A 26,469-nucleotide genomic window follows, 5' to 3' on the forward strand; every position below is an offset into this window, starting at 1 on the left:
TAATTTTACAAACGTGTAAATTTTACTTGTAAAATTAGCACATTTTCTACAATACCTCGGAGATGTGTAAAGTTTGATACTGCAACAAATTATGAATAAATACAATAAAGAAATACTTATTACATTAATTTTTGAGTAACTGGATAATATTAAGAATTAAACTAAAGCAGTTTTGATGTTATTAAGGAGTTCTAAGGACTCAGACGAAGATATTGAATTTTGGCCTAATCAAACGAAGACGTATACGCAAAATTCTCCGGGAAAGAATTAATAACACGTTCGTATCATTGTATAAATTTAATTCAAGGTTTCGAATGAGTCCCGCGCTATACTTCAGAATACCGCGTAAGTATTTATATACGAAGATTGTATTTAATAAATACTCTCACTTAATAAAGAAGTTCCCTGCACCAAAAATAAATAATTCAATAATGCAATAGCGACACTACTTACGCGGTATTCTGAAGTTGTTTCGAGTCCCGTTTCGCAGGAATCTTTCCTACAAGATATGGGACATCATATCAAACATACAAAACAGAAAAGTGATGCCCTAACCTCAAAGCGAGAACTGTATTGTTTTGTATTGGATGCATACTGTCAGTTCCGTGGGTTAGCAGATAAGCAGGGAATTTCTAATATATCAGTGTGCAAAAGTGTCCACAGGGTAGTTGATGTTGTTAAAAGAGTTAAATTCGGGGCAGGGTTTTGATCACCAAAATGTTATTTACTAAAGCACAGAATTTTTATGCTGCTGATGGGATCACTAATGTTTGTGAGGTTAGGGATGCAACATTAATAAATACTGATGGATCAACACAAAAAATTAACCTGATTTTGTGTTTAGACATCGTAATTATTTTATCAATTGCATATTTGTACGTGGACCAAATCTGTTATTTACTTATTTGACTGAATGTTGTGCTAACTTTGGTCATATAAGTAATAGACGTATTGGTATACTCGACCAATCACATCACATGAAATTCCATTGTCGCCAATATATAAAAATTTACATACTTTTAATTTTTTTAACAATACTTTATATTTTCTGTTGGTGAAATATGAATCAGCAAGCTTAGAATAATCTATTTTAGTACAAAATATAAACATATGTATCGATTGTAGTAAAACTACAGCGACTTCAGCTCTTCTCCTTAGCGATTTTTATATACTGTCGTTGGCGATGTTGTGTAACCAAGTAATGCGTATTTGTAAATTTCTTTAGCTGATTTTGTAAAGTTCGTCAGACTTTACAAACTAATAAAATAGCATTGTGAAACACAATTTACAAGCATTTGTAATCTTTTATTTGTTATTTGTAAATTGTTAATTTGTAATTTGTAAGGATTGTGAAACGGACCCCTGGTGGACTCAATGCGCGAAGATGCCAAGCAGTGATAGACGCCAATGGCATGTGGACAAAGTATTAGAACCACATGTGTATTTTTATATATTTGTTTAACTTGTTTATCTTTGTTTTATTTCGGGAAGGAAATTGATCTCCTAAGAGTTCTTAAATTCTCCTAGTGGAGCTAGAGTTGCGAAATAATTCTTTCCACTACAAAAAATAAAAAATGAAGAAAAGTAACATATATACTGTATATATACTGTATATATACTGTTAGTTACGTGAAGAAAAAAAAAGTTCTCACCGATAATAGAAATCGGGACCCAGAGATATTTAGCCAGCTCGCTACTGACTGCTCCACAGGAGAGCCGCGACGTAACAGACGCGACAAAGCACATATAGCTAAACGTTCTGACCGAGAATAGAAATCGGGACCCAGAGATAATTAGCCACACATATAAACGTACTCATTTAAATTGTGGTGAAAATTTCAACATTTCCACTACCAGACACAACACGCCTTTTTTCTAACACTGTACACGATTTGCGATATAGTAGACTCTGATTTCGTAAAAAAATATTCTGACACAATTACGAAAAAATCATAGATCGCACCTATTGATCCGTAATGAGCCATTACTTACTCTTCATTAAATGTTAAGAAAATTTGGTTGGTGAGCAGCTCGCATTTTAGTGAATTGTTAAATATTTTAATGTTCAGTACTTAATGTTTCATTTGGACCGATTTACTGAAGGTTAGTTTTGTAGCAGAAAACCTCATTTTTCCCTGTCTGATATTTCATGTCTTCAATGGTCATGAATGATTACAAATAAGAGATAACATGACGAATATGTAAAATCATGGCCAGTTTAAACCCAGATAAGACTGACGTCCTATATATAGGACACCGGACGTTTGATTTTTTTTCACTTTGTTGTGCAAGATTTTCATAGTTGGCAATCATGATACCATAATCCATATTATGTGTTATAAATTGCCTCCAATTTTTTTTCTTATGTTCAGTCTGTCATAGTCATTGTTGTTAACATATTTGTGTGAGTCATGGCTGTGGAGCAGAACATGTTGTTCTCGAAGAAGGTATATATCACATGCTATAGGTATAATGCTTTTGATATTGATGGGCATACTCGTATGATGTACTTCATATATAATAATTCATAATTAGATTCAATTTTTGATTTTGTGTTATGCCATATCATGGTAAAGTTAGGCGTATTACATGTAGGGGACATTTCGTGAGACTGGTACTCATGTTAATATAGGGGGTTTTCACTAAATGAAGCCTTACAAATGATTCAGGACGACCAAGTTGCTACCGGTATACCTAAGTTCAATAACATTTCCATTACCATTTCATCACCAAAAAATGTGTGCGGTAACGTAACTGATGAGGATTCTGATTATGAAAATAACCCTACAATTGACAATATGACTGGTAGTCAGTTGCAAGCTGAGACGAAAGTAACCCTCAACGCACAAGGAGAGGGAATTGATGATTATGACGAAAGTCATAATGGTGATGAACATAGTAAAGGCGATGGTGAGAATGGCAGTAGAAATACTAATGCTTCAGCAACCGATATACAGATGAAGAGAAAGAATAATAAATTTCAATTGGGAAGAAGTTGACATACAGCAGAGAAATACTATATTTTCCCCACTAAACTTGGGCCTCAACAAACTTTTCTCCATCACACTTATTTGATGATGATATTGATATGCTGGTTAAATTTACTAACCAATATGCAGCACAGAAAAATTTCATTGGTGATGTTACCAATAGTGAAATGAAAATATTTATCTCAATACTGCTACTTAATGGATAAGTAGATCTACTTAGGCGCCAAATGTATTGGGAAAACAGTCACCAAGGGCGCACCCACGGGGGGGGGGGGGTCCATCGGGTCCGGACCCCCCCCCCCCAAAGTTGTAACATTTTTACTGAATTTTTAAGCGTTGATAGCATATAATTCCGTTTACTCTAATTTCACCGAAATGATTCACGTCCATTTACAGTACGTAACACTTCTGATTTTTTCTGCTAGCCAAGTCCATCTAATGGCATCCTACTATAATCGTTGGTAGCTAGAGCGCTCTGCTGCTGAAAACGTAGCCGAGTGCCATCAGCCAACAAAGAATGCACAATTCTGTACTCGCTGTGTTTCAACCATCACGTTGTCATCACTGCTTAGCAGATTGAGTTCAGTGTTGCCAAAGTATCTATCATTGATTATAATAAGTATTGGCGGTATTTGACTGGTCTGTGTTTGTTTTTCCAAGTATTTGTGTCTTGAAGAATTATTAATGTGAAGTTGTGAAAACTGTTATGTGATATATTAACTTAATAGTATTAGCACAAGTGCCCACAATGCAAAAACATAAAATTACCAGTTTTTTCAGCTCGGTTCCATCAAAGGTGGCTAAGTGCAATATTGAGACTGTACCTAACCTACAACATGATGCCAATATAGGTATTCTTGAACCGTCTGCATCGTCATCATCAACCCCAACATCGGTATTCCTGAATGTGGACTCTAGTGGTAAAGATATAAGTTCTTTTGTTAACAGAGCACTTTCATCAAGGGAGAAATTTGAGACACTAAATTCCATTTGGGTGCCGAATGAGAATTTCAAGTTCCCAGTAAAACCAGTTGGAAAGAAAGAAAAAAACCTCAGTTTCCAAAAGAGATGGCTCCAACGATGGAAGTGGTTAGCTTATTCAGACAAACAAAACGGTGCATTTTGTAAATACTGTGTTTTGTTTGCACCTCAAGAGGTTGGAATGCACAAAGCTACACCAACAGGAAGGTTAGTGAATCAGCCATTTGACAATTGAAAACATGCATGTGAAACATTTAACAGGCATGAAAAGTTACAGTATCACCTGAATTCTGTGGATACTTACACTAAATTAAAATCTATCGAACAAGGTAACGAATTGCCAGTTTCTTTGCAGATTGAATAAGCACGAAGAGAGCAAGGCAATGTAAATGTTCAAAGGATACTCCCGATAATTAAAACCGTTATATTTTGTGGCCGCCAAGGCATACCATTACGTGGGCATAAGGACTTCGGTCCCTTTGATTTTGAAAATCCACCAAATCATCATGAGTGAAATTTTAGAGCTTTGTTATGGGAGCGTGTTGATGCAGGAGATGATAACTTAAAGAGCCATCTATTAGTCTGTGGAAAAAAATGCAAGTTACATAAGCTGGAAAACACAAAATGAAATTATATCAGCCTGTAACTATATTATTCGTAGCCAAATAGTAGTGAGAGTGAATGAGGCAAGATGTTTTGCTATCTTAGCTGATGAAAGTGTGGATGTCAGTGGGACTGAACAGTTTTCTCTGTCAGTACGTTTCCTTGAAAATGATAGCATCAGAGAAGAATTCCTACAGTTTATTCCAGTTTCTGAGACAACTGGAATAAATTTGGCTAGAACAATTCTTGAGAGCCTCACTCGATTTAATATTGATTTGAAATATATGAGAGGGCAAGGATATGATGGTGCAAGTGCAATGAGTGGACAGTTTCAAGGTGCCCAGGCCTTTATTCTTAAAGAATGCCTTGCCGCTTTATATGTCCATTGTGCTTCTCACAGTTTGAACCTCGCCATATCAGATGCATGTTGTGTTCCAGAAATCAGGAATTGCATTGGCATTGTAGGTAAAGTGTGTGAATTTTTCAACACTCCCAAAAGGCAAGATGTATTAATAAACAGTATAAAAGAGCTTTGTCCTGAAAATAAAAGAAGCAAACTCGTCCAAATGTGTGCTACTAGATGGATAGAAAGACATGACTCTGTGATGGTATTAATGGAACTGATGGATGCTGTCCTCCCTGCATTGAAAACCATTTCTTGTGGACTGACAAGGATGTATCTTCCAAAGCTGATATGCGGCATTCTTCAGTGACCAAGCCTGCATTCCTAATTTCCCTTCACGTAATCAACAAGCTCTTCTGTGTAACAAAAACCTTAAGTGAATACCTTCAGAAGACAGATATGAATTTGGAAAAAGCACTTAAACATGTAGAAAATGTTTTAGAAGTGTTACAACAGGTTAGTGATGCAGCAGAAAACCAGTTTAAATCTATATTCTCGACGGTTTCTGCTCAGCTGACGTCACTTGGAGAGGAAATTAGAATCCCTCGATGTGCATCTGGACAACGTTCACAATTCCGCAACAATGTTCCTGCTGATAATGCTGAGGAATATTACAGGAGGACTGTATTTTTGCCATTCCTATCTAATAAGCAGTCTCAGATAAAAACAAGATTTGCTAAACATAACAACATTTTCACAAAATTTTTGTATCTGATCAAGGAAGATGGGGTTGCTAGTGATTTTATAGTTCTGGCCAAGTTTTATTCTCAAGTAGATACTAATTTTTGTGTCCAAGATGAGGAATTGGTATGTGAATTTGAACTCTGGAACACATTTTGTAAAGGAAAACAGTACAAGTCAGTGTGGGAAATGTATATTGCATGTGAATATAATTTCTATCCTCATGTGAAAGAGCTGTTGAAGATTCTATTAACATTGCCAGAGTCCACAAGTACAAGTGAAAGGTCGTTTTCGACTCTTAAGAGATTAAAGTCATACCTGAGAAACACCATGGGAAATGATCGTCTAAATGGTCTTGCTTTGCTAAACATCCATCGTGATATCACAGTTTCTCCACAAGATGTTGTTACTGCACTAAAGATAAAGCCAAGAAGACTGGATTTTGTTTTGTAAAAAGAAATTGAAAGAGGGAAGTTTGTGTGTATGTGTGTGCGTGCGTGCATTTTTGTAACTTGACGTTCTTTTATTGGACCCCCCCCCCCCAAGAGAAATTCATGGGTGCGCCCCTGCCCATAACCCACTAGTTGCGAATGCAGTGTCAGGCGATAGATTCATATTTTATAATAGCTAATTTTCACGCATGCAATAATGATGAAATTGATGCAGCTGATAAATTTACTAAGGTACGGCTCTCATTTGATCATCTGAACAAACACCTTCAGGAATATGCTCCCCATGAGGAAAATCATTCTGTAAATGAAGCAATGGTACCTTATTTCGGGAAACATGAATGCAAACAATTCATCTGGGGAAGGCCTATAAAATAGTATGGATATAAAATATGGACAGGGGCTACTAAATATTGACACACATTGTGGCTAGATCCATACCAAGGAACTGCAACTAGTGTCTCAGGAGAGAATAAGAATCTGGGATTGGATGCTAGTGTGATTCTTCAATATTCGGACATAGTGACAAACCTGGGTGCATTATTCTATCATTTATTCCTGATAACCTTTTCACTTCAATACCACCACTTTCAGAGTTACGTAGAAGGGACATATAGGGTATACTGAAACAACTAGAGAAATGCGTACATCAAAGTGTTCTTTGCAGGAATCAAAGAAAATGAAGAAAACAGCACTGTAACATATAAGTATACCTATTCCTGCTGCATTTACCTTTTACCCATTTCAGCGAATGCTGACGACCACTGCGGTAGACCATCTGATCTAAGACTGAACAAAAAGATTCAAGGTTTGTAGGAAGTAATCATTGTGGTATCTCAAGAAAAACAAAGTCGATGCAGACAGTGTCACACAAAGACAATAATAATATGTATGAAGTGTGATGTTGGTGTACATGTAAAATGTTTTATCACGTATCACACACCATAAACATTCTCGAAAATAACAATAATCTTATTGTGTGTGGGTGATTTTATAATTTTGTGTTAATTTGATATATTAAGCTAAACAATTTATATATATTAGTGCTAAAACGACTTATGTCATATCTGTAGTGTTTGGGTAAAGGGAGATAAGTCATAAAAATGAGTTCGGAGATAAATGAAAATTAAACTTGGAACCCTTATTACAAATAATTTTCTAAAAACATAAAACACATCGACTGCTTGTATTCTCTCATTTTTGCACACCCACTTGTATAATTTAACTTGTGTGTTCATCTGGAGAACAAAATTCCACCTGGACAAAAAATGACATACTCCATTACCCAAACACCACAGATATCATGTTTTTGCATGGGGATATGACTGACGTCCTATATATAGGACACTGAAAATCTCGGATACTATAAACATAAAAAATTTGAAAACAGCTTTGCTATCTTATACAAATTAAAATTAAATAATTCATACAAAAAATCGTATTTTTTTAACAAAAAATAATTCAGTCTTATCTGAGTTAATAAAAGTCTTACAAGGTACATTGTATGACTACAAAAATGCTCACGATAAACCAAGAATGGAAAAGAGAGCGCATATCGATAAGTATGCCAATAATGATATGTGAAGTCGATACTATGTATTCAGATGTTACTTATGCATAAATCACCAATGGCGATCTCTTATGAGTACAAGCCAGGTAACGCAAATACAGATTACCCAAATACAAAATTTATTATATAGAATATTTAAGAATTCAAATCACGTGGTTGTCTGGTCAGATACACATAACAAAATACTGAAAGTCAGTCTGCTGAATTTCAGAATTAGACACGATGAAGAAATCATTTTACCGCCTCAGTGCCGCAATACTACGAAAAAATAGATTTATGATGGCAAGAGTGAATCAACTTTCATGTTCTAGGCAAATTTATCGTTGCCTGCGAAGTTTTAGGTTACAAGAGTGAGAAAAACACATCACATCCCATATTTGTCGCATTACCAATTTTTTCGTCAGTATTTCTGAATACATTTTTAAAATACGTCTTTAAAAACAAACATGTATCACATATATCAGAATTGAAAGCCTCCTGGCGTATAACCGTTGATGGGTTTTTAAGCTACACGACCGCTAGAACATTTACCACAAAAACCTCATGAGAAAGATTTCTTGCTCATACGATTCAGCACACGAGTACTTAAGTTATACCTACCAGCGAAACAGATTTAGAAGGTGTCTCGCCTGTGTGCAAGAGATTATGGCTTTTCAGAGTATTCGGCTCAGAGAGTCACTCAAAACGAACACGGCATTAGAAAGGTTTCCCGCCTCTTTAACGGAGTTCATGGAATTTTAGACATATTTGAAAGGTTTCTCTACTGTGTGCCGACGTTCATGTTTACGTAGGCTACTTCAATCCGATAAACACTTAAAAACATCACACTTGAAAGATTTCAACCCGAGACACTTAAAAACATCACACTTGATAGACTTCACGCCTGTATGTCGTTCATGGTTTCTTAGGCTCATCGAATCCGACACACACTTACCACAAACATCACATCTGAAATATAAGTCGCCTGTGTTTTGGCGTTCATGATTTTTTAGGCTCCTCGAATCCAATAAACACCACAATCACCACATTTGAAAGGTTTCTGGCCAGTGTGCCAGCGTTCACGGTTTCTCAGGCTCCTCGAATACGGATAAAACCTCATACATCACATTTGAAAGGGAAGTCGCCTCTATATAGGCGTTTATGATTTCCGAGGCTAGTCGAATACGAGAAGAACTTACCCCCAAAAAAACACACTTGAAACGCAAAAATACTTACTTTACGCAATGCAAACATAACTCCAAATATTGTGGATGGTGCAGTTCTTCAGTAAGAAGTCGCGATCAACCAGTAGTTACATTAAAATCCTTTGTTTATTTACGTATTAAATCTCCTAATTTTCCTGCAGAAATTTAAACAATACTATACTAAAACCAATTTACGTGTTAACAGATATGACTTTGGAGCTTATCCTTACATATTCCACAGATATCACAAGGTTGAAACGCTGTGTGAAGGAATTTGTGTCTTTTTAGACTTTCCGATCTTGGGTAACTCTTTACCCAGATATCGTATTCAAATGTCCTCTGGCCTGTGTGTAAACAGAGGAGTGTGACACATGTCTCCCTTACGAAAAAGTTTACACACAAATAATTTTTTTAATCTTTCAGGCTGTGCGCATGATTACATGTCTCTCTAGGTCTGCCAAACTTTCCACACTCATGACATTAAAATGCTCTTTCGAATATGTCTCTCAATGTTTTTGTTGAAAGCCACCCATACTGAGTAACACTTTCCACATTCCTTGCATTTGAATGGTTTTTGGGCTGTGTGAATGAGTGCATGATTGCTTAGATCCCGTCATGCTGAGAAACATACTTTCCACACATCTCGCATTTGAATATTTTTGGCCTGTGTGAATGCGTACGTTTCTGTAGAGCCCCTCCCCTCAGCGTAAGAACCACTTTCTATATATATCGCATTTGAATGGCCTTTACCCAGTATGTGTGCGCGTGTGAGTTCTTAAATTTGGCGATACTCAAGAAGACTTTCCACACTTTCCTCACATTCGAATTGTTTTTTGCTTCTGTGAATGCGTATATGTTTGTTTAGACCCCCCGATTGTGAGAAACACTTTCCACACACCTCGCATTTGAATGGTTTTTGGCCTGTGTGAATGAGTACATGTCTTTTTAAACCCCCCCAGCGCAAGAAACACTTTCCACATGTTTGGCATTTAAATGGCCTTTCGCCAGTATGCGTGCGAGAGTGCGTGCTTAAATTTGACGATTCTGAGAAACACTTACCACATACCTTGCATTTGAAAGGTTTCTGACCTGTGTGAATGCGTATATGTTTCCTTAGATCCCACGATTCTGAGAAACACTTTCCACACATCTCGCATTTGAACTGCTTTTGGCCTGTGTGAATGCGTACATGTCTGCTTAAGCCCCCACATTGTAAGAAACACTTTCCACATATATCGCATTTGAATGGCTTTTCGCCAGTATGTGTGCGAGTGTGTGCACTTAAATGTGTCGATACTGAGAAACACTTTCCACACTCCTCACATTTGAACGGTTTTTGGCCTGTGTGAATACGTACATGTTTGTTTAGATCTCCCGATTCTGAGAAACGCTTTCCACACACCTCACATTTGAATCGTTTTTGGCCTGTGTGAATGCGTACATGTCTGCGTAGACCCCCATTTTCTAAGAAACACTTTCCACATACATCGCATTTGAAGGGCTTTTCGCGTCCGTGTACGCAAGCGTGTGTGTTTAAATTTGACGATGATGAGAAACTCTCTCCACAAACATCGCATCTTAATGGTTTCATTTTTGTGTGTATTTGAAAATGAAGTTTCAGACATTGCTCTGAAATAAAAACCTCGTTGCACATACTACACTTGATATAATTATGGCTTACATCGCTACCGTTTGAACAGTCTGGTATGTTGTTACCACACTCTATCAAATTGTTTTCTTCACGATCAAGGTCAGTGCGTTCTCGTATCACTCTCTTCTCATCATGATCCACAAAGCTGAAAGGAGTATCAAAATTCATTGGTCTGCACTATAATCGATTTGGTGAAATCGAAATATATTAATCATTACATTAGATACACATATCAGGTAATTATACAGGCGAATATATTTTGTGTTGATGTCTGAGTTTCTGGATTTATTTTGGTGTTGTGTGGAGTGCTGATTAAAAAAAAAAGGACATTGGATAGACCATACCACACTATTTCTTAGATATTGCTGAATTCACTTATTAATGTTATGCAACAACAATTTCTTTAAATTCTGATTTGATATATTATCCCCAATAATCTCACATTTTTATCAAAGTTTAAGTAGACTACATAATTTTGAATATCATATTTATAAAAAGTTATTTTCTGAGTTTTTTCTTCTGTTTGCTAGTTTGTGTTTTTATGTGTGTACAAGTTAATAAATATTCTAATAGTTTAAATGCCTTCTAATATAATTTTGCATCCGAAACATTGGTCTCTGAAATGTTACATTTTAATTATATCATAATTATTAACGTATTATAAAATGATGATAACGATAACAACAATATCAATAATAGTAATAATAATATAACAATAACAATAATAGCAATAATAACAATAACAATAATAGGAACAACAGTAGTAATAATAATAATAATAATAATAATAATAATAATAATGATAATAATAATGGTTTATTTCATCTGGCAGAGTTAAGGCCATACAGCCTTCCCCAACACTCAACCAGAAGTGGGGGTATAGGGGGTCTGTAGAATTATATTCTCACTCATGTATTTCATTTTTGGATATAGAGCTTCGCAAATCATAGCCAACTCACAACGGTCGTACTTGAATCATCCCGACTTAATTAGCTGTCTGTGTTGGGATTAGAAACTAAACTTTCATGGGATACCTACTTCTGAGTTTCTGAAAGCAGCGATTCATGTAATTTTGGTGTCGAGTGTAGAAATCAAGATCAGCCATGGTCTGGTCATAGGGTATGCTAAACTTTCATGCAGCAATTGAACCAGTAGAGAAATGGAAAAAGAAGTACCTAGATTTATTTCCTTATTGGTACTATCGAAAGAGTCAATCCAAATAATCATGGTAAGAGGTTACAACCTGATCTAGCTTCAGCTATGAGATCTGTGACACACTCGGATCTGGTACCAGTTCCAGCCTTCCATGAGCTACCACATCTCTCATTAGACGTATCCTTTAATTTGTATTTGTGATAAAGCAGAAGGTAAAGATAGTGGGACAGCGACAGTGATTTTCAAAGTTCACATAGTGAATGTCTTGCCCAGAACTATAGTGTCCATAACACATCCATTTCATAACACTTTATTACTCTATCAAAACACAACTTCTCAAATTTTGCTAGACAATATAAATTCTCCACATTCCAAAGATTAATTTACAGAAGAAGAAATAAATAATAAATTAAACTAATTAGTAATGGCTGTAACAGTAAAAATAAAAAAGCTACAGCAGAATTATTAAAATATTAGATGATATGGCTAAAAATAAATTTCACACACTTTATGGTACAAAGTAGACATAAATAGTATCATAAATGATAAAATTGATTTCCTACGTCGTCACAAAATCAAGTTCTGAAAGAATGGAAGAAGCAAAACCAGCACAGCACACTCACCTCTCAGTCAACACTTCATCCTCTTCTGAAGGTAATGTCACTTTCTCTTCCTGCTGAACTCTGGCCACATCCAACGAATCTTCCTGGAAATGTAGTGAATAATGAAGAGAGCTCTTTAATTGAAGATATGGGTCATTTCTTTCCCATATCAGACACACCTTACTTTGCCAATCTAGTGAATCAAATCTAGCTTTTCCGTAAAGTCGTAAAGACTTTTACACAAAATACGAAATTGGTTCCTTCGAAGTGCACTGATTTACGTCCTTCATATATCCTTCCTTAAATTCATGTTATTTGGTTGTATTGTGAGACATTGGAATCAAGTTTCAACCTTGAAAATATGTGCATGTCATATACAAATGGCCTACAAAATATATAAGCAGAATGTGCAAGATTATGTGAAGTAAATAAAAAGTGAAAAGTTTACACAATGTATTCAATTATACTGAATAAATTAATGAATTTCAGACTTTCATTAACTCAAGAAGCAGGTTCTCAAACACGTTTTCTTCTTATGACGTAAGATGGCAGATAATAAAAGTTTTACCACCACACTTGCAAATTAATTCGTAATACAGATTGTTGATGAGGATTCAGACGATTCATGAACCGAAATTAACTGAGGTATGGAACCTAAGGAAGCTTGTAAAACAATAGAAGGGACTGGTTTTGACATTCTCGAACACATTTCAGATTGTACCCACCATATGCTATTTAATATTACTTGCATTCTATTTAAATTGACGAACCAAAAGCAACTTAGTGTCATAATCAGAAAAGCTTCATGTGTAATAATGATCATTCACAAAATAAATTACACTTTTCTCATAGCAATATATGCATATAAATATCTCCAACTGGTAACTAACTGTTTCTCTTTCTTATCATTGAAAATTAAATGCATATTTGATTTTGCAGTTTCAATAAACAACACTTTAGACAGCACAGAGTCATAACATTGAGAAAATTTCATTGATTGAAAGTTGACTTTACATTGTATTTCTGCTTTAACTACATTTACAACACGCCTATTACGATTATCAGTCTGAACATTTCTCATTATTCAAAACATTCGGTCTGAATATGCCTAGAAATTATAATTCAAAACAAACATTTCCCATTATTGAAAACATTCGGTCTGAACATGCCTAGAAATTATAATTCAAAACAAAGAGTTATTTGTACACAGGAAATTTCTCACATGAAATCCATGGCTCAGCTAAGTTTCATACCGAGAACCGCAGTCGGGCAGTGGGTCTGTATTACATTAATGACTGTGAATCTGCATTTTTTCCTTCGTAGTATAATAATTTTTTTTTTTTTTTTAAGATTAATGCCATATAAAACAGAATTCTACGTCGCAGTAATCAGTATATAGTTTTCTTTTCTACAAGGCCAACTACTTTATTACACATGACCAGCTACAGGAAATTACGCTTTTTTAATTTTTTATACATGGATTTCATATGGAAATGTTAATTTCCTTTATACTGTAGTTTGAAATACACACAGTTCATGGATATTGACAGTCAACCACTTACAACAACTTCAGTTTTCACGACAGGAAAGCTAATAGGCACTGGTGTGGTGTCTTCAACCTTTATCTTTGATTTGATATCGTAACTCTGGTCCATGCATTCTGTCTTTATGTCTGTCACATCCAGATGCGATAAATTCCCTTCCTACAGAACAAAAAGACATGATGAGTTATTTTATTAGGTATTTTAAAGATGACTTCAAGTGAAACAGCCACAAATCTGGTTCAAAGTGGCAGGCATTGACTAACTTTCAACAAAGCAGAGAAGAAAATTAAAGACAAAATAGAAACAAGGACACTCGCAATGACAGGTATTACTCAAAAATAATTAACACGGTGTGTAAAAACAAATTATTGATATTATAGAAAATGCCTGCTAATGTCTTTTCGAATATAATATTTTGTTACTCAGAAGTAGGATTATACAACACATCAATAGAATGACACATAGTAATATCCAATCCCACTGATGCCCATCATACTGTGTACATTTGATTTGGTTTTCAGAAAGGTCGTGACAATATTGTGATTCATCTCAAATTTAACATTGCAAGCTTCTTCCTCTCAAAATTCACAAAGTCATTTCGGTTAAGAATATCAATGAAATATCATCTCCTGTAATAGAAATACATACAATACAACATTATAGTATACGTAAGTAAATAGGTATTTCTTGTATAATAAAGGATTTTATTTTAAAAATTCGGATACACATATTTATAAATATCTGCATTTATAATGTTATTAAACTGTACCTTATTTCAGAATTACATTTACCCTGCTTGGCAATTTTCTGATGTTAGCACACATTTAATCATTTCCAAACCGATTTAAGCTTTCAAACATCACTCTGGAATACAATTATGAACTAATGTGTATCATAATGTACACGTCAATAACATCAGCAGAACTCAAATCAATGTGCTAGCAAGCTTTCTACATAATTTAATTAAATTAAGGTCACAGTTTCCCTTGGCAATAAGTGGTAGCATGTGTTCCAAAAATACTGATCAAGAGAGTGAAACAAGGTTGCTGTTGTTTTTTAGAGGTTATTTTACGATGATTCATCAACATCTTAGGTTATTTAGAGTCTGAATCATATCAGTGACGTCGCCAGGATCAGAGCAAGAGGGTGCAGATGGGATGCGAGCTGTAAATATGGGATGCGAACAGTAAAAATGTGATACATAAAAAGTCCAATATGTTTGCTATTATGTACTCCTGCTGCTGCTGCTTACCTGGTAATGTGTGTTGAGTTTCATAATATAAAGCTATACGTCGATTACGATGGGCAGCGTCAAATTTGTCGAATAGATCCTCAATGTCCAGTGCCTTTACGATATTCTGCTCTACAGCAAGGACTGCGAAATCACTGAGACTTTCATGGCCCGTTCTGTTCCGCAAGTACAGTAAGTTTTAATGCGACGTAAATATGAAAATGCACGCTCACATCCCACAATAGATTCTGGTGTTACGATAAAAATTATGGAAAGTTTGTGAATTTTGTGAAATGCCAATTTATACTCCTGAAGAAAATTAACAAATTTTAAAATGTTTATAGTGACATCATGTTCAATCTCATAACATTCAATTTTAATGTTTTAGGGATTAGTTTCACTACGACTTCCACACTTTGTTCATCACATCTTAGATCTGGGTTGCGGACACTTCTGGCCTTTAATGACTGAGCTATGTTCAGAAAACTTGCGTTCCAATTCACTTACAATTTTATCAAGAATTGGCAGAAAACCATGCGCATAGTAATCATCTTCTGACTCAAGTTTCACTTTATGACAATGCTGTACATAAACTAATTTTTCCAAGTGTTCAGGAAGATGGCGTGACCTTCCATGCCTGCTGTCTTGAATTCCACTTTCTTCTCTCAGTAAACAAACTTCTAGACATATTTTTCTAAAATCCTCCCTACAGTTTTGTAGAATCTTAAGGCAATCAATAAGTTAGTGCTTTCAATCAAAGTGTACGCACTACGAATATCACAATCTTTACTCTTCAGAATATCACACACAATTTTTGAACCTTTTAACACGCCACTAAATACGCACAAATGAAGTAAAAATTCCATGTTAATTGAATTAAGTAACCCATAAGCCTCTTGTGATCAATCTCCTCTTCCTCTATCTTCCGCTAGTCTGTGAAGCATGACGATAATGGGAGGCAATGTTTTCTTCGTAGCTTCGCAGGCTGCTGCTTGGCAAATCCATCTCATCTCACTCAGAGCTTTCAATTCTATAACATATTTTCTCATTTCATGCTGAATATTAATAAAAAGGAAATGCGTGGCTGATCCTGACATAAAAACATACAACTTTTGTAGTAATGAGAAAAAGCTGTTGGCACTTTCAACATTTTTACAAACATCAACAATAACGAGATTAAGTCTATGATCTACGCAATGAGTATAAATTGCTTGAGATACATCTTTTCTAGATAGAGTTTGTACACCACTAACTGATCCTTTCATTGCACTGGCACCATCATAAGTTTGTGCAATACAGTTTTCATTTTTATACACTTACTCAGTGTTTCTTTTTATGTAAGTTAGAAGTGAAGTGACATCCAACAAGTTAGCTGGTCTAAAACGTATAAAGCATTCATGAACTTTGTCATTTAGATAAAAACAAACGACGACAGATAACTGTTTAATTTTAATTACATCTTTAGTTTCGTCTACCATAATAGAAAAATTAATAGTGCTGTTTATTTGTTTGCTCACAATTTTAAGAGTAGCACTAGCAAGGACATTTCAGATTTCATTCTGAATTGATGGATGAGTATACTTAGTATTTCTTGGCCCTTATTTTAGTTTGTTTTCTACATTGGGATTTATTTTTAGATATTAGCCGTAGTAACTCTAAGAAATTTCCGCGGTTTTCACTATCTTGGGTTTCATCGTTGCCTCTCTGAGTGATACCCTGTACAGCAGTAAACGTGAGGATTTCTATTATTTGTCCAACATACATACGAATTTCTCGAACCTTAATTGCGTATGCTTCGCTTATCAAGGTCCCAACTGATGTTTGTGGATCTCTTATTTTCACGCGTCAGTATTCTTCCCATGCAGCACAACTTTTCTTATGTGATTCAACATTTACATGTTTTTTATACCTGCGTTGGCGGAAAGTGCTTTTTTCCGGTTGTTATATCCGCTCTTCGTTGCTAGAGATGAACGACTACGCTCAGTCGAAAAGAAACGGCATGCGAAACAAAATGCAGCATCTTACAATTAAGAAACACAATACTCCAGCCAGGGGAAGTTTTAAACCATTCAGATTGGAAATTTCTTTTCACCTCCTACCCAAACGTTCTTTTCGGGTATTGATTTAACATGAATTGTTGAAGACAGTCGGAAACTGATTTAGCTATATCTAGGGGAAAGATCTTTTCAGTCCCATTAAACGCGAGTACATCACACCCTATCGCTTTCACTTCACTTTCAAATTCTATCGTAACATCTTCATCTTCACTTACTTTTCTTTGTTTCTGCGTAATTTTTTAAAAGAAGTCCGAAATATTATGTTTTTGCCCGGTAGATATTATAACAGACTGTATAATTTGCCTTTTTACAATCACTTAATATGTTATAATTATGAACAAAATATTATTTAAACTCGTAATTCGTAAGAACACACTCACTATGTTAGAAGTCAACACTGTATATTGCACTGTCGCACTGATTAAAGATTTCCTTATAGGTACAATATTGTCGTGATATGCTCTCAGTTCGTAACAGAGCTTAACAATCTTAACAATAATATGACGTGATATAAAATTCAAATTCATTCAATCTTCCTGAAACTTCACAAATAGTCTTGTTGCTCTACGTAGATTATAATCATGTTAATTTCATTTAATAAAAATGTTAAATATATCGAAAAATAATTAATATAGCCTATAAGTTTACCAATAATGAAGCTGACATCCGGGAATATTTACTGTCGAGTCGACTACATTGCACCAATACATATTAATGCTAACGACGTTCAGGCAGATGTAATGCTATTTAATGTTGGAATAAAACAAGATTAACGTTGATTTGTGTTTAACTGTGAATCGTGTAAAATGTCAAATGTTATGTACAGTAGTGGCAAAAAAAAAAAAAAAAACCCGGACCGACCCTTGTAGCTGATTTCAGAGCCTTGTTCACTCCAGAAGGTGATAGACTGGTAACTAAGACTTTCGTGTTTCGAATCCTGCCTGGGAAGGAAACTTTATTTTGTTCCTTATTCAAATTTATTCCCAATACTTTTCGATTGCAGCGATATTTTACCAGAACATGAATTTTACCAGCTTCTTTTCTAATGGCTTTTGAAATGAGCTATGTCAGCAGTCGAAACTACAACAATTTCTATAGATTACTCGCTATCTTGTGAATGCGGGCATGGCATGCGCATTGGCTCATTTCTGGGACTTTGTTTATTCCGTCGGTGCGGGGTTTTTTTTGTTACTATTGTACAGTTTGAATAATGATTAGTTTTTATTTGTCGCGTTTAATGAAATTTGTTTTACAGCATTACAGGATTATGTTTGTTTCTGTTCTATAAAAGGACTTATGTATAGTATTTTTTTTTAATAAATTGCCAAAATCATGGCTTTAAATGCCCTTTGGGGTGCGGAAATGGGTGCTCCGATTCTTTAAGGGGTGCTTGCGCACCCTTTCGCTGCCCTAGACACGTCTCTGAATGAGATGAAGATGATAATGCTGGTGAAATGAGTCCGGGGTCCAGCACCGAAAGTTACACAGCGTTTGCTCATATTCGGTTGAAGGAAAACCCCGGAAAAAGCCTCAACCAGGTAACTTGCCCGACTGGAATCGAACACGAGCCACCCAGTTTCGCGGCCAGACGCGCTAACTGTTACTACACAGATGTGGTAGGTTCCTGTTGTAGAACATGAGAAAGCACCTCGGCTGATTATAATTATGCCTTAGAAATTATAATACAGAACAAAATTATAATACAGAGCAAAATCTAGATCATATGAAATCCAATATTCATCCAAGTTTCAGAGATACCAAACAGAACCACAATGGAGCGGAGGACGGGATTATATGAATAAGTGTGGCTCTGCATTACTTAATCCTGATGCAGGGTGAGTAGTGGGCACACTGACTACCTGATCTTCCTGTGAAAATTTCATCTCATGGGGACAGTAGAACAAACGCATACTTCATAATGCCAGACCAATTCATGACGTCTTATACCAAACAACAGTATAGGGACTCTAATTCAGTCTACTGGATATAAAGTGTCAAATATAAATGGCACTCGGGAGGAAATTAAGCGCAGAATAAATGTGGGAAGTGCCTGTTAGTATTCGGTTAAGAAGGTTTTGTCATCTAGTCTGCTGTCAAAAAATCTGAAAGTTAGAATTTATAAAACAGTTATATTACTGGTTGTTTTGTATGGCTATGAAACTTGGACTCTCACTTTGAGAGAGGAACAGAGATTAAAGGTGTTTGAGAATAAGTTTCTTAGAAAATATTTGGGGATAAGAGGGATGAAGTTATAGGAGAATGGAGAAAGTTACACAACTCAGAACTGTATGCATTGTATTCTTCACTTTATAAAATAAGGAATATTAAATCCAGACATATAAGATGGGAAGGCATGTAGCACGTATGAACGAATCCAGAAAAGCATATAGAGTGTTAGTTGGGAGGCCGGAGGGAATAAGACCTTTGGGGAGGCTGAGACGTAGACGGGAGGATATTAAAGTGGATTTGAGGAAGGTGGGATATGATGGTAGGGACTGGATTAATCTTGCTCAAGATAGGGACCGATGGCGGGCTTATGCGAGGGTGGCAATGAACCTATTAGCTTAGGACTGTTCATTTAATTTTTTTAATGTGAATTTTATGTTTCGATTTTACTTGCGAAAGTTGGGAATTTTTAGATTTCTTTAACTTATTCCAAATTTTAACGTTTTTCGCTCTTTTTTTTTGGGGGGGGGGGTTTGAAATGTATTTTTGTCTAAATGACAGAAGCAGTTGTTCTGGATATTTATCAATAAATTTTAATCAGTAATTGTCCTCAATATAAACCACCTGCGATAAAATATTCCCCTCTACTATATCAGTTATGTTACTTCTTCCTATTGCCAGAGGGTCGATCTCACGTTCCATCTTCATCACGTCCACCATGGCTGAAAAAGAAAAATAGACCTAACAAGAAACTTAAAATGAGAAAGAAAATAAGAAACTTAATCCCGACATGCAATTTGTCAGCTATTTGGTTATTGAGTAGCATGTGTAATAATAATTTCATGAAAAACATACGCACACACACACACACACACACACGAGAGCAGAGAAAATAAATTATGGTAGTACTAGCGATGTTACATTATTTACTTTAGAAACAAATCCGGAGAATTGAAGACTGCAGTTGTCAGAAAGATATTTATCACTGACATATGTTAAACTAGCAATTCAACGATAATCAAACCTATAGTGTGCATAGCATAACATAGGAAAATAGTTTCAAATTGAGCACGAGGGCCTGTACTATGACTCTCGGATAAAGTTCTAGTTTAAACTTATCTGGCAGATGGCATATTTATCTGGAAGTTGGGTTGTAATTGCGTACTACGACTTTTGGTTATATGCAATCTGGAGGCTAAACTTCCAGATTAGCAATCCGGAAGGCAGAGTGGCAGATAGGCGTTATCCGGAGGTTGGAACTCGGTGTTGAAATTAAGATGGCTGCACGTCGTACAGCTGGTGATTTGAAGGATCAATTTAATTTTGATATTGATTCTGATGATAAGTTCTGGAGCAGATGCTTCGTTAAATCAGAACAGCAAAACGAATTAGGCTGCGTCCAAATAATTTTGAAGAGTGGGATGACGAGAAATTTTTGAGACTGTTTCGAATAACGAAACCTACTACATGAAATCAATGATCAACTGAAACAAGACATAGATCGTAAGTACACAGTTTATAATAAGCTACACTATTTCGGTAGGTATTACATCAATATTTTGTATATAATAGCACTATGATAATTATTTTGAAGTACAGTAACCTGTAATACAGTAGAAGTGAGGTTAGAATGTTACTTCATGGAAGTGTTCTGTTGCCCTTACAAGGTATTAAGGTGATTGATATAATAATATAGGGCAACCTACAATAATAACAGTTTCAAAATACTTTTATATAAAAAATAATAACAGTATATAATATATCAAAGTTCTTTATATGGTAAACTATCATTTCTTCATAATTGCGTTACCACTTTAAGATACAAATGTATTCACATATTTGGCTTCTAGTCAAGTCATATGTACCGTAAACGAAAGAAAAAACGAGTGCAGACACCAATTTCCCAAATAAAGGTGGAAGGTTGCTGTGAAAGTGGAGTCCAGTGGAGAGGCAAGATCGCTCTGTCGAGATAGAAGGGGTAGGTGGCAGGGAAGGGCAGCACATTCATCTCATTACTGTTTTTCCTTAAAGGGAAAAGACAAGTTTTCGTAAGATCGAGTTAGTGACAGGTTAGGTTAGTATGATTTGCATATATTTACAATTGTCTAAAAAAAAAAAAAAAAAAAAAAAAAAAAATGTCAGTACTACATCCAAATCTCTCTCTTCCAGGCTATCCTGTCGGGAGTCCTTGTCTTCTTTTGGTAACGCTATTGTAAAGATTTATCGGTAAAGGTGTAACCAAATCTCATTGTTTGTACATTTTTCCAGAAATAATGCCTTACCTCCAATGGACTGGTATTGAGATTCTATGCCACTGGGAGAACATTGACAACAATAGGAGATTTTTGTGGGGTCCACGAAGTTACAACAGGAACTGTTGTCAATCGAGCTAGTGCTGCACTTGCTGCTTGGTTTAATTGAAGTGATGACCTTTAATGCTTCATTGGGAGTAGTTTTATTTGCTCCAGTAATTAAGTGCAAGGCTTGTTTTTTTTTTTTTTTTTTTCCCCCAAAGGATTCTGTTTCTCTTTTTGATGCTGTTACAAATACTTCTGAATAGTATTTTAATAAAAGTTTTATTTAAAACAATAAAAATGCACTGTATCTGCAATTCAAATTTATTTTACATAAGCAAAATATGGTAAAACATTTTTCAAGAGGCACATTAATTGAAGCATTGGCTGGAACAATGTTATAAGTTACATTTGCAAAAATGTGTACACGTACAACATTGTTCTTATGAGGGTAGCAAACTTTTGAGTGGACAAATTTCACGTACTGTATTGATGGACGGTTGCAAGCCAAGGAGTATAGCAAGGTAACATGACATAAAACATTATTACATGGAAACACGCTGAATGAAAATTTTGTAACTTACAACGTTGTTCCAGCCGACGCTTCAATTGTATTCAGGTACTCTGAATGTGTACTTAAAACAATAGAGATGCACTATAGCTGCAATTAAATTTAAAATTTATTTATTTATTTTGTGTAAACAAAATATAGTAACAACATTTTTCAGGAGACACAACAAGCATAATCATTTATTACATCCACTGTCTCATTATATATGCTATGGTGCATGTCATATTTACAAATTAATAATATACAGGCTAATACATAAGAGTACATAGTAACTGTAATTAAACACAACACAAATACATATGCAAATACACAAAACTTGGAACATAATTTTATTATAGGCCTAGAAAACTGTGGCAGAGCCAACTTCAGCTATAAGCCCCATTTGTTAGAGATCTGCATGGGCCATAATTCTTAGGCCCAGCCCATCTCGGCCTGATCTGAACCAGACCCGAACCCAACCAGAAACCTTAGATTAGCAGAGGCCAGAGACCACAGGGTTCAAGAACAGCTGCAAGAGATTATCACTCCATTAGAAGGATGAGAAAAAGTAATCTCCGAGTCATCCAGGTGAAACAAATCTGGTCAACAAAATTAAACACATTTTTTGTTAAAATATAAAAAATGAGTGATTATTGTAGCATTTACTTTCTCCCACTAATTAAAGATGTCCTTGTAGATGGACCACCCATTAAAGAGGAGGAAAAAGTAATGTAAAAACTGCAAATGTTACTTTTGATATTCCAAACCGCATCTCTTTCCAAACATGAGGACATGACTTACTTTTTTTTTCAAATCATTCTCTGTTATAATGTTAGCATCCAACTTTCACCTAATATATTTTTTAAAGAAATCACTGTAATAGTACTGAAGTTCATGCATTTCTAACATCTCAAGTATAAATAAGTCAACATTAAACTTACAGTTCACAGATGGAGAAAGATTTTTTCCATGTGGCAAATGCATTCCTCAGAGGCTTGCTTTTTCTTTCTTTTTTTTTTTTTTTAAGCATCCTTGGGGTGTAACTCGATCAGCTATTATCCCATTATCAGATGAAATATTTGAGAGAGGGATATATGCTTATATTCAGACTTTTCTGGGTTTAGCCTACATTACCTACATTGAATAAACCAGTAATTTCAGTTAAAACTTACTTTCATTACATTGTGTAGACACCCGTACAGTGGAAGGCCTTCATCTGCTGCACCAGCTGACTGTAATATTTTAAGAGTGGAATTAATTCTTAACATATTTAATTCTGGAGAAAGATGATGTTTATCATAAATGTGTGGACACTTCAAAGTCAGCAGCTGTAACAGTATTGTATTTTCTAACGTGCTATTAATCCAAACTCATATTTAACAATAAGAAAGTGAAGCTGCAATTAAAAAGAAGAGAGAGAAAAAACCAAGCAAATAGTTCTATTGTAAATAGAGTGTAGTCAGTTTCTGTTTTAGCTTATGAAAAGATATTTTTCAGTTTTTCTGTACACAAGAAATCATTCACAAGTTTCAAAGTGAAAATCCTCACAGTAAAATTGAAATACAACTTAACATAATATGGCCTAATCTGATTACAAACCCATTACAGAGAAATCTCAAAATAAATTCTTCAGTTTAGTGTACTTTCTATTTTTAGGCCTACATTTATAAATTTCATTTTTCCACTCAAATCCCACATAATATTATAATACAATAATGTTTAGTTTTTATGACATCCATTTCTTGTGACCATTTCATCATTATGTACAATTTATATTTTAACAATTTTTTTTGCATCTAATTTATCTACTGTTTGCTGCAGATTTCATATAGTACGTGTGTTAGTTTTATTTTCAACATGTTGGCTGAAAATGTGTTTACATGTTATACCGGTAGCTATTTCAGATTGGAAAAGTAAGCATCATACGTAGAATGTGAAAGAACGTTTTGTAGTATAAATCAAATTACCTGGAGATATTGTTGGTATGTCCAGTTTCACTTCAAAAACTAAAGAATTGCACTGTGATCCTGAATGGTACTGTAAATAAAAAAGAAATAATAGTATTATAATGTAATACCGATATTAAATTAAATTTGTATAACAATTTTCATGAATCTAATATTTCTTCTTATCTCTAAAGCTCATCATCTCTTCTTCTGACTCTTAATTCCTTACACGCTAACCTCATTCGTGTTATTAGCTGCACTAGTATCAGTGGAACTTGGTTTAGTTACTACATCGGCTGTAACAAAACTAAGTAAATAAATAAATGAGTGAATGACTAAATAAATAAATAAATAAAAAAAAATTCAAACTAATGTTATACAATTTCCTCTGCTTATTATTTAATAATTGTATAACTTAACATATAAGTGAACTTATGCATTGAATATGAATCAAAATCAGTGAGAAGTCACTCAATTGATAGGAGGGAGAATTAAATCACTTACCTTGGCTAAGTTTGGATTTGGTTTTGCTTCAGTAGGAGAGGCTCCAATTGTTTGTAGCCTGCATTGTCTCTCTGTAACAGCAATTTTCTTTGTGTTCTTTTCCAAGAATTCAAATTTGCTTCTCAGCTATTTTCAGGTACTTGTATTTGTGCTGATGTTACTATATTCTTCCCATGCTTCATTCTATATTAGTAAAAAGGAAGTAAAACTAGGTTAATTCCATATGCAACCTACAACATTAGAAAATATACTGTATTTCTCTTTTTCCCTTATCTAAGTTTCTATACCTAAATAAGGAAAAGCTTTTAATGGACGATTGTCAGTACAATATCAAACATATGACTATACCGTACATAGAAACTTTGGAAAAAAACTTAATATCTGCTGTTTCTGTGTTATTTTACGAGGTGTTGAATGTGCATTACAGTGAGTGATTATAGTCGAACTGGTAGCAGCAACAGATATTGCATTTTAGTGGAAACGTCTCTCCACCTCATGCTGTTCTTTTAAAAAATAATGTTATCTGTGATCGAATGGTATTATAGGCCTAATACAAAATATCCGCCCATTTATTAACAGTAAAATACGTAGGCCTAACATACTGAAATATTGGTAATTTGCTAGGAACAGTGTACCTTGCTGTACTAATGTTGGTTAGAAATCCCAGGTCAAAGACATCATTCATTATTATCAGTATCAATGAACTTTTCTTTTTTAAACGAGTTATTGTGCCTTCGACCCATGATTTGACGCCGTGAAGTACACTATGTCTAAAAAATTACAAAAATAATTGCCACCTACACTTCTTGTGCAGTTACACATGAATAAAACAATGATTATGGAGAAAAACGCACTTTTGCTGGAACCCACACTCGTCCTGTTTAGGCCTACTAATTAAAACCAAAATACTATCATATCGTAGGAATTATTACATTCGAAAAGAAACATAACCTTTACAATCTTACCTTTTGCTTCCATGTAAAGTTTCTTCATACAGTATGTGTAATTTTCTGTTCTTCACTCTGTTATTTTCTTGGCTGGAGCTTCAGTATTATAATAAATAATAACAATAACGCTTACAATAAAACCTCAAAATAAATAGTACCATATAAACACGGAACATAAACATGAAATACGCGGGGAAATGTATACAGACGCAATAAATTTCACTACATTTTCAGTAACTTCATTGCCAACGTAATAAAAATATTACTATATCTTCCGGATAACAATCCTGCAGTTAAAATCCGCTGGTAGTACAGAACAAAATATGTAACTTCCAGATTGCTAAACTGGAGTATACGAATCTGGAGCTTTAACAGGCGATCGTAGTACAGGCCCTTCCTATTGTTAAATTTTGATACAGGAGTCCAAGGATGAATTATATATTGGTCCATTTCTCCACTACGAGCAGACGTACACCACAAACGAAAGATTGAAGTCCGTTTGTTAAGAATAAATAATGGAATTTATGGTTATATATAACATCATGTAGGAATATATACCTCTACACTTACCTTTGTGCAAGAATACATGGCTAATATATTTCAGCGTCCAAAATTACGCTAGATTCAGAGAAGCGACCTCACATTAACTAAGATCTAAGGGACAGTGACGCTATAAACCTATAGAGGTGGGGAAAAAATAACGTAACAGTTATTTTGGAACCGTTCCTTGTTTGGAACTGTTCCAAAAAGTAACAGCACCTTGGAACACCATGTTCCAAAATAACAGTGTTGCTCTGAGCTGGTACCCTAGATCATATATACTAACAGATAGCTCTTTTGTATAGACTTTAGGGTTTGCAGTCGAGGCCGGCTTGATGTAGTTCAATAATCGTCAACAGATGGCACAATGACCAACACCATCACGAGACACGAACTCTGAACCGGTCTGGTCGGTCTAAAT

The 26,469-nt window shown here is 35.0% G+C and overlaps 1 protein-coding gene across 1 annotated transcript; it reads right to left on the reverse strand.

The window, feature by feature from the left end:
- Positions 1–26,179, reverse strand: LOC138691336 (zinc finger protein 723-like). Its single transcript, XM_069813225.1, has 5 exons — positions 26,079–26,179; positions 19,892–19,989; positions 13,832–13,972; positions 12,291–12,373; positions 1–10,657 (listed from the first exon to the last, which is right to left on the reverse strand). The coding sequence occupies exons 2-5, from the start codon at positions 19,985–19,987 to the stop codon at positions 9,637–9,639; spliced, it is 1,341 nt and encodes a 446-aa protein (XP_069669326.1). The 5' UTR covers positions 19,988–19,989; positions 26,079–26,179; the 3' UTR covers positions 1–9,636.
- Positions 26,180–26,469: the final 290 nt, after the last annotated feature.

The sequence above is a fragment of the Periplaneta americana genome, chromosome 16 (genome assembly GCF_040183065.1).
Source record: "Periplaneta americana isolate PAMFEO1 chromosome 16, P.americana_PAMFEO1_priV1, whole genome shotgun sequence".
Classification (NCBI taxonomy): Eukaryota; Metazoa; Arthropoda; class Insecta; order Blattodea; family Blattidae; genus Periplaneta; species Periplaneta americana.

Bases quoted from the DNA above. Each gene is read 5' to 3' on its own strand.
- LOC138691336 (XM_069813225.1), bottom strand. From the start codon at position 19,987: ATGGTGGACGTGATGAAGATGGAACGTGAGATCGACCCTCTGGCAATA. The intron at 13,973-19,891 runs GTGGTTTATATT...TTTGTTCTGTAG, and splicing joins AGGGGAATATTTTATCGCAG to GAAGGGAATTTATCGCATCT. The intron at 12,374-13,831 runs GTAAGTGGTTGA...CTACATTTCCAG, and splicing joins TCGTGAAAACTGAAGTTGTT to GAAGATTCGTTGGATGTGGC.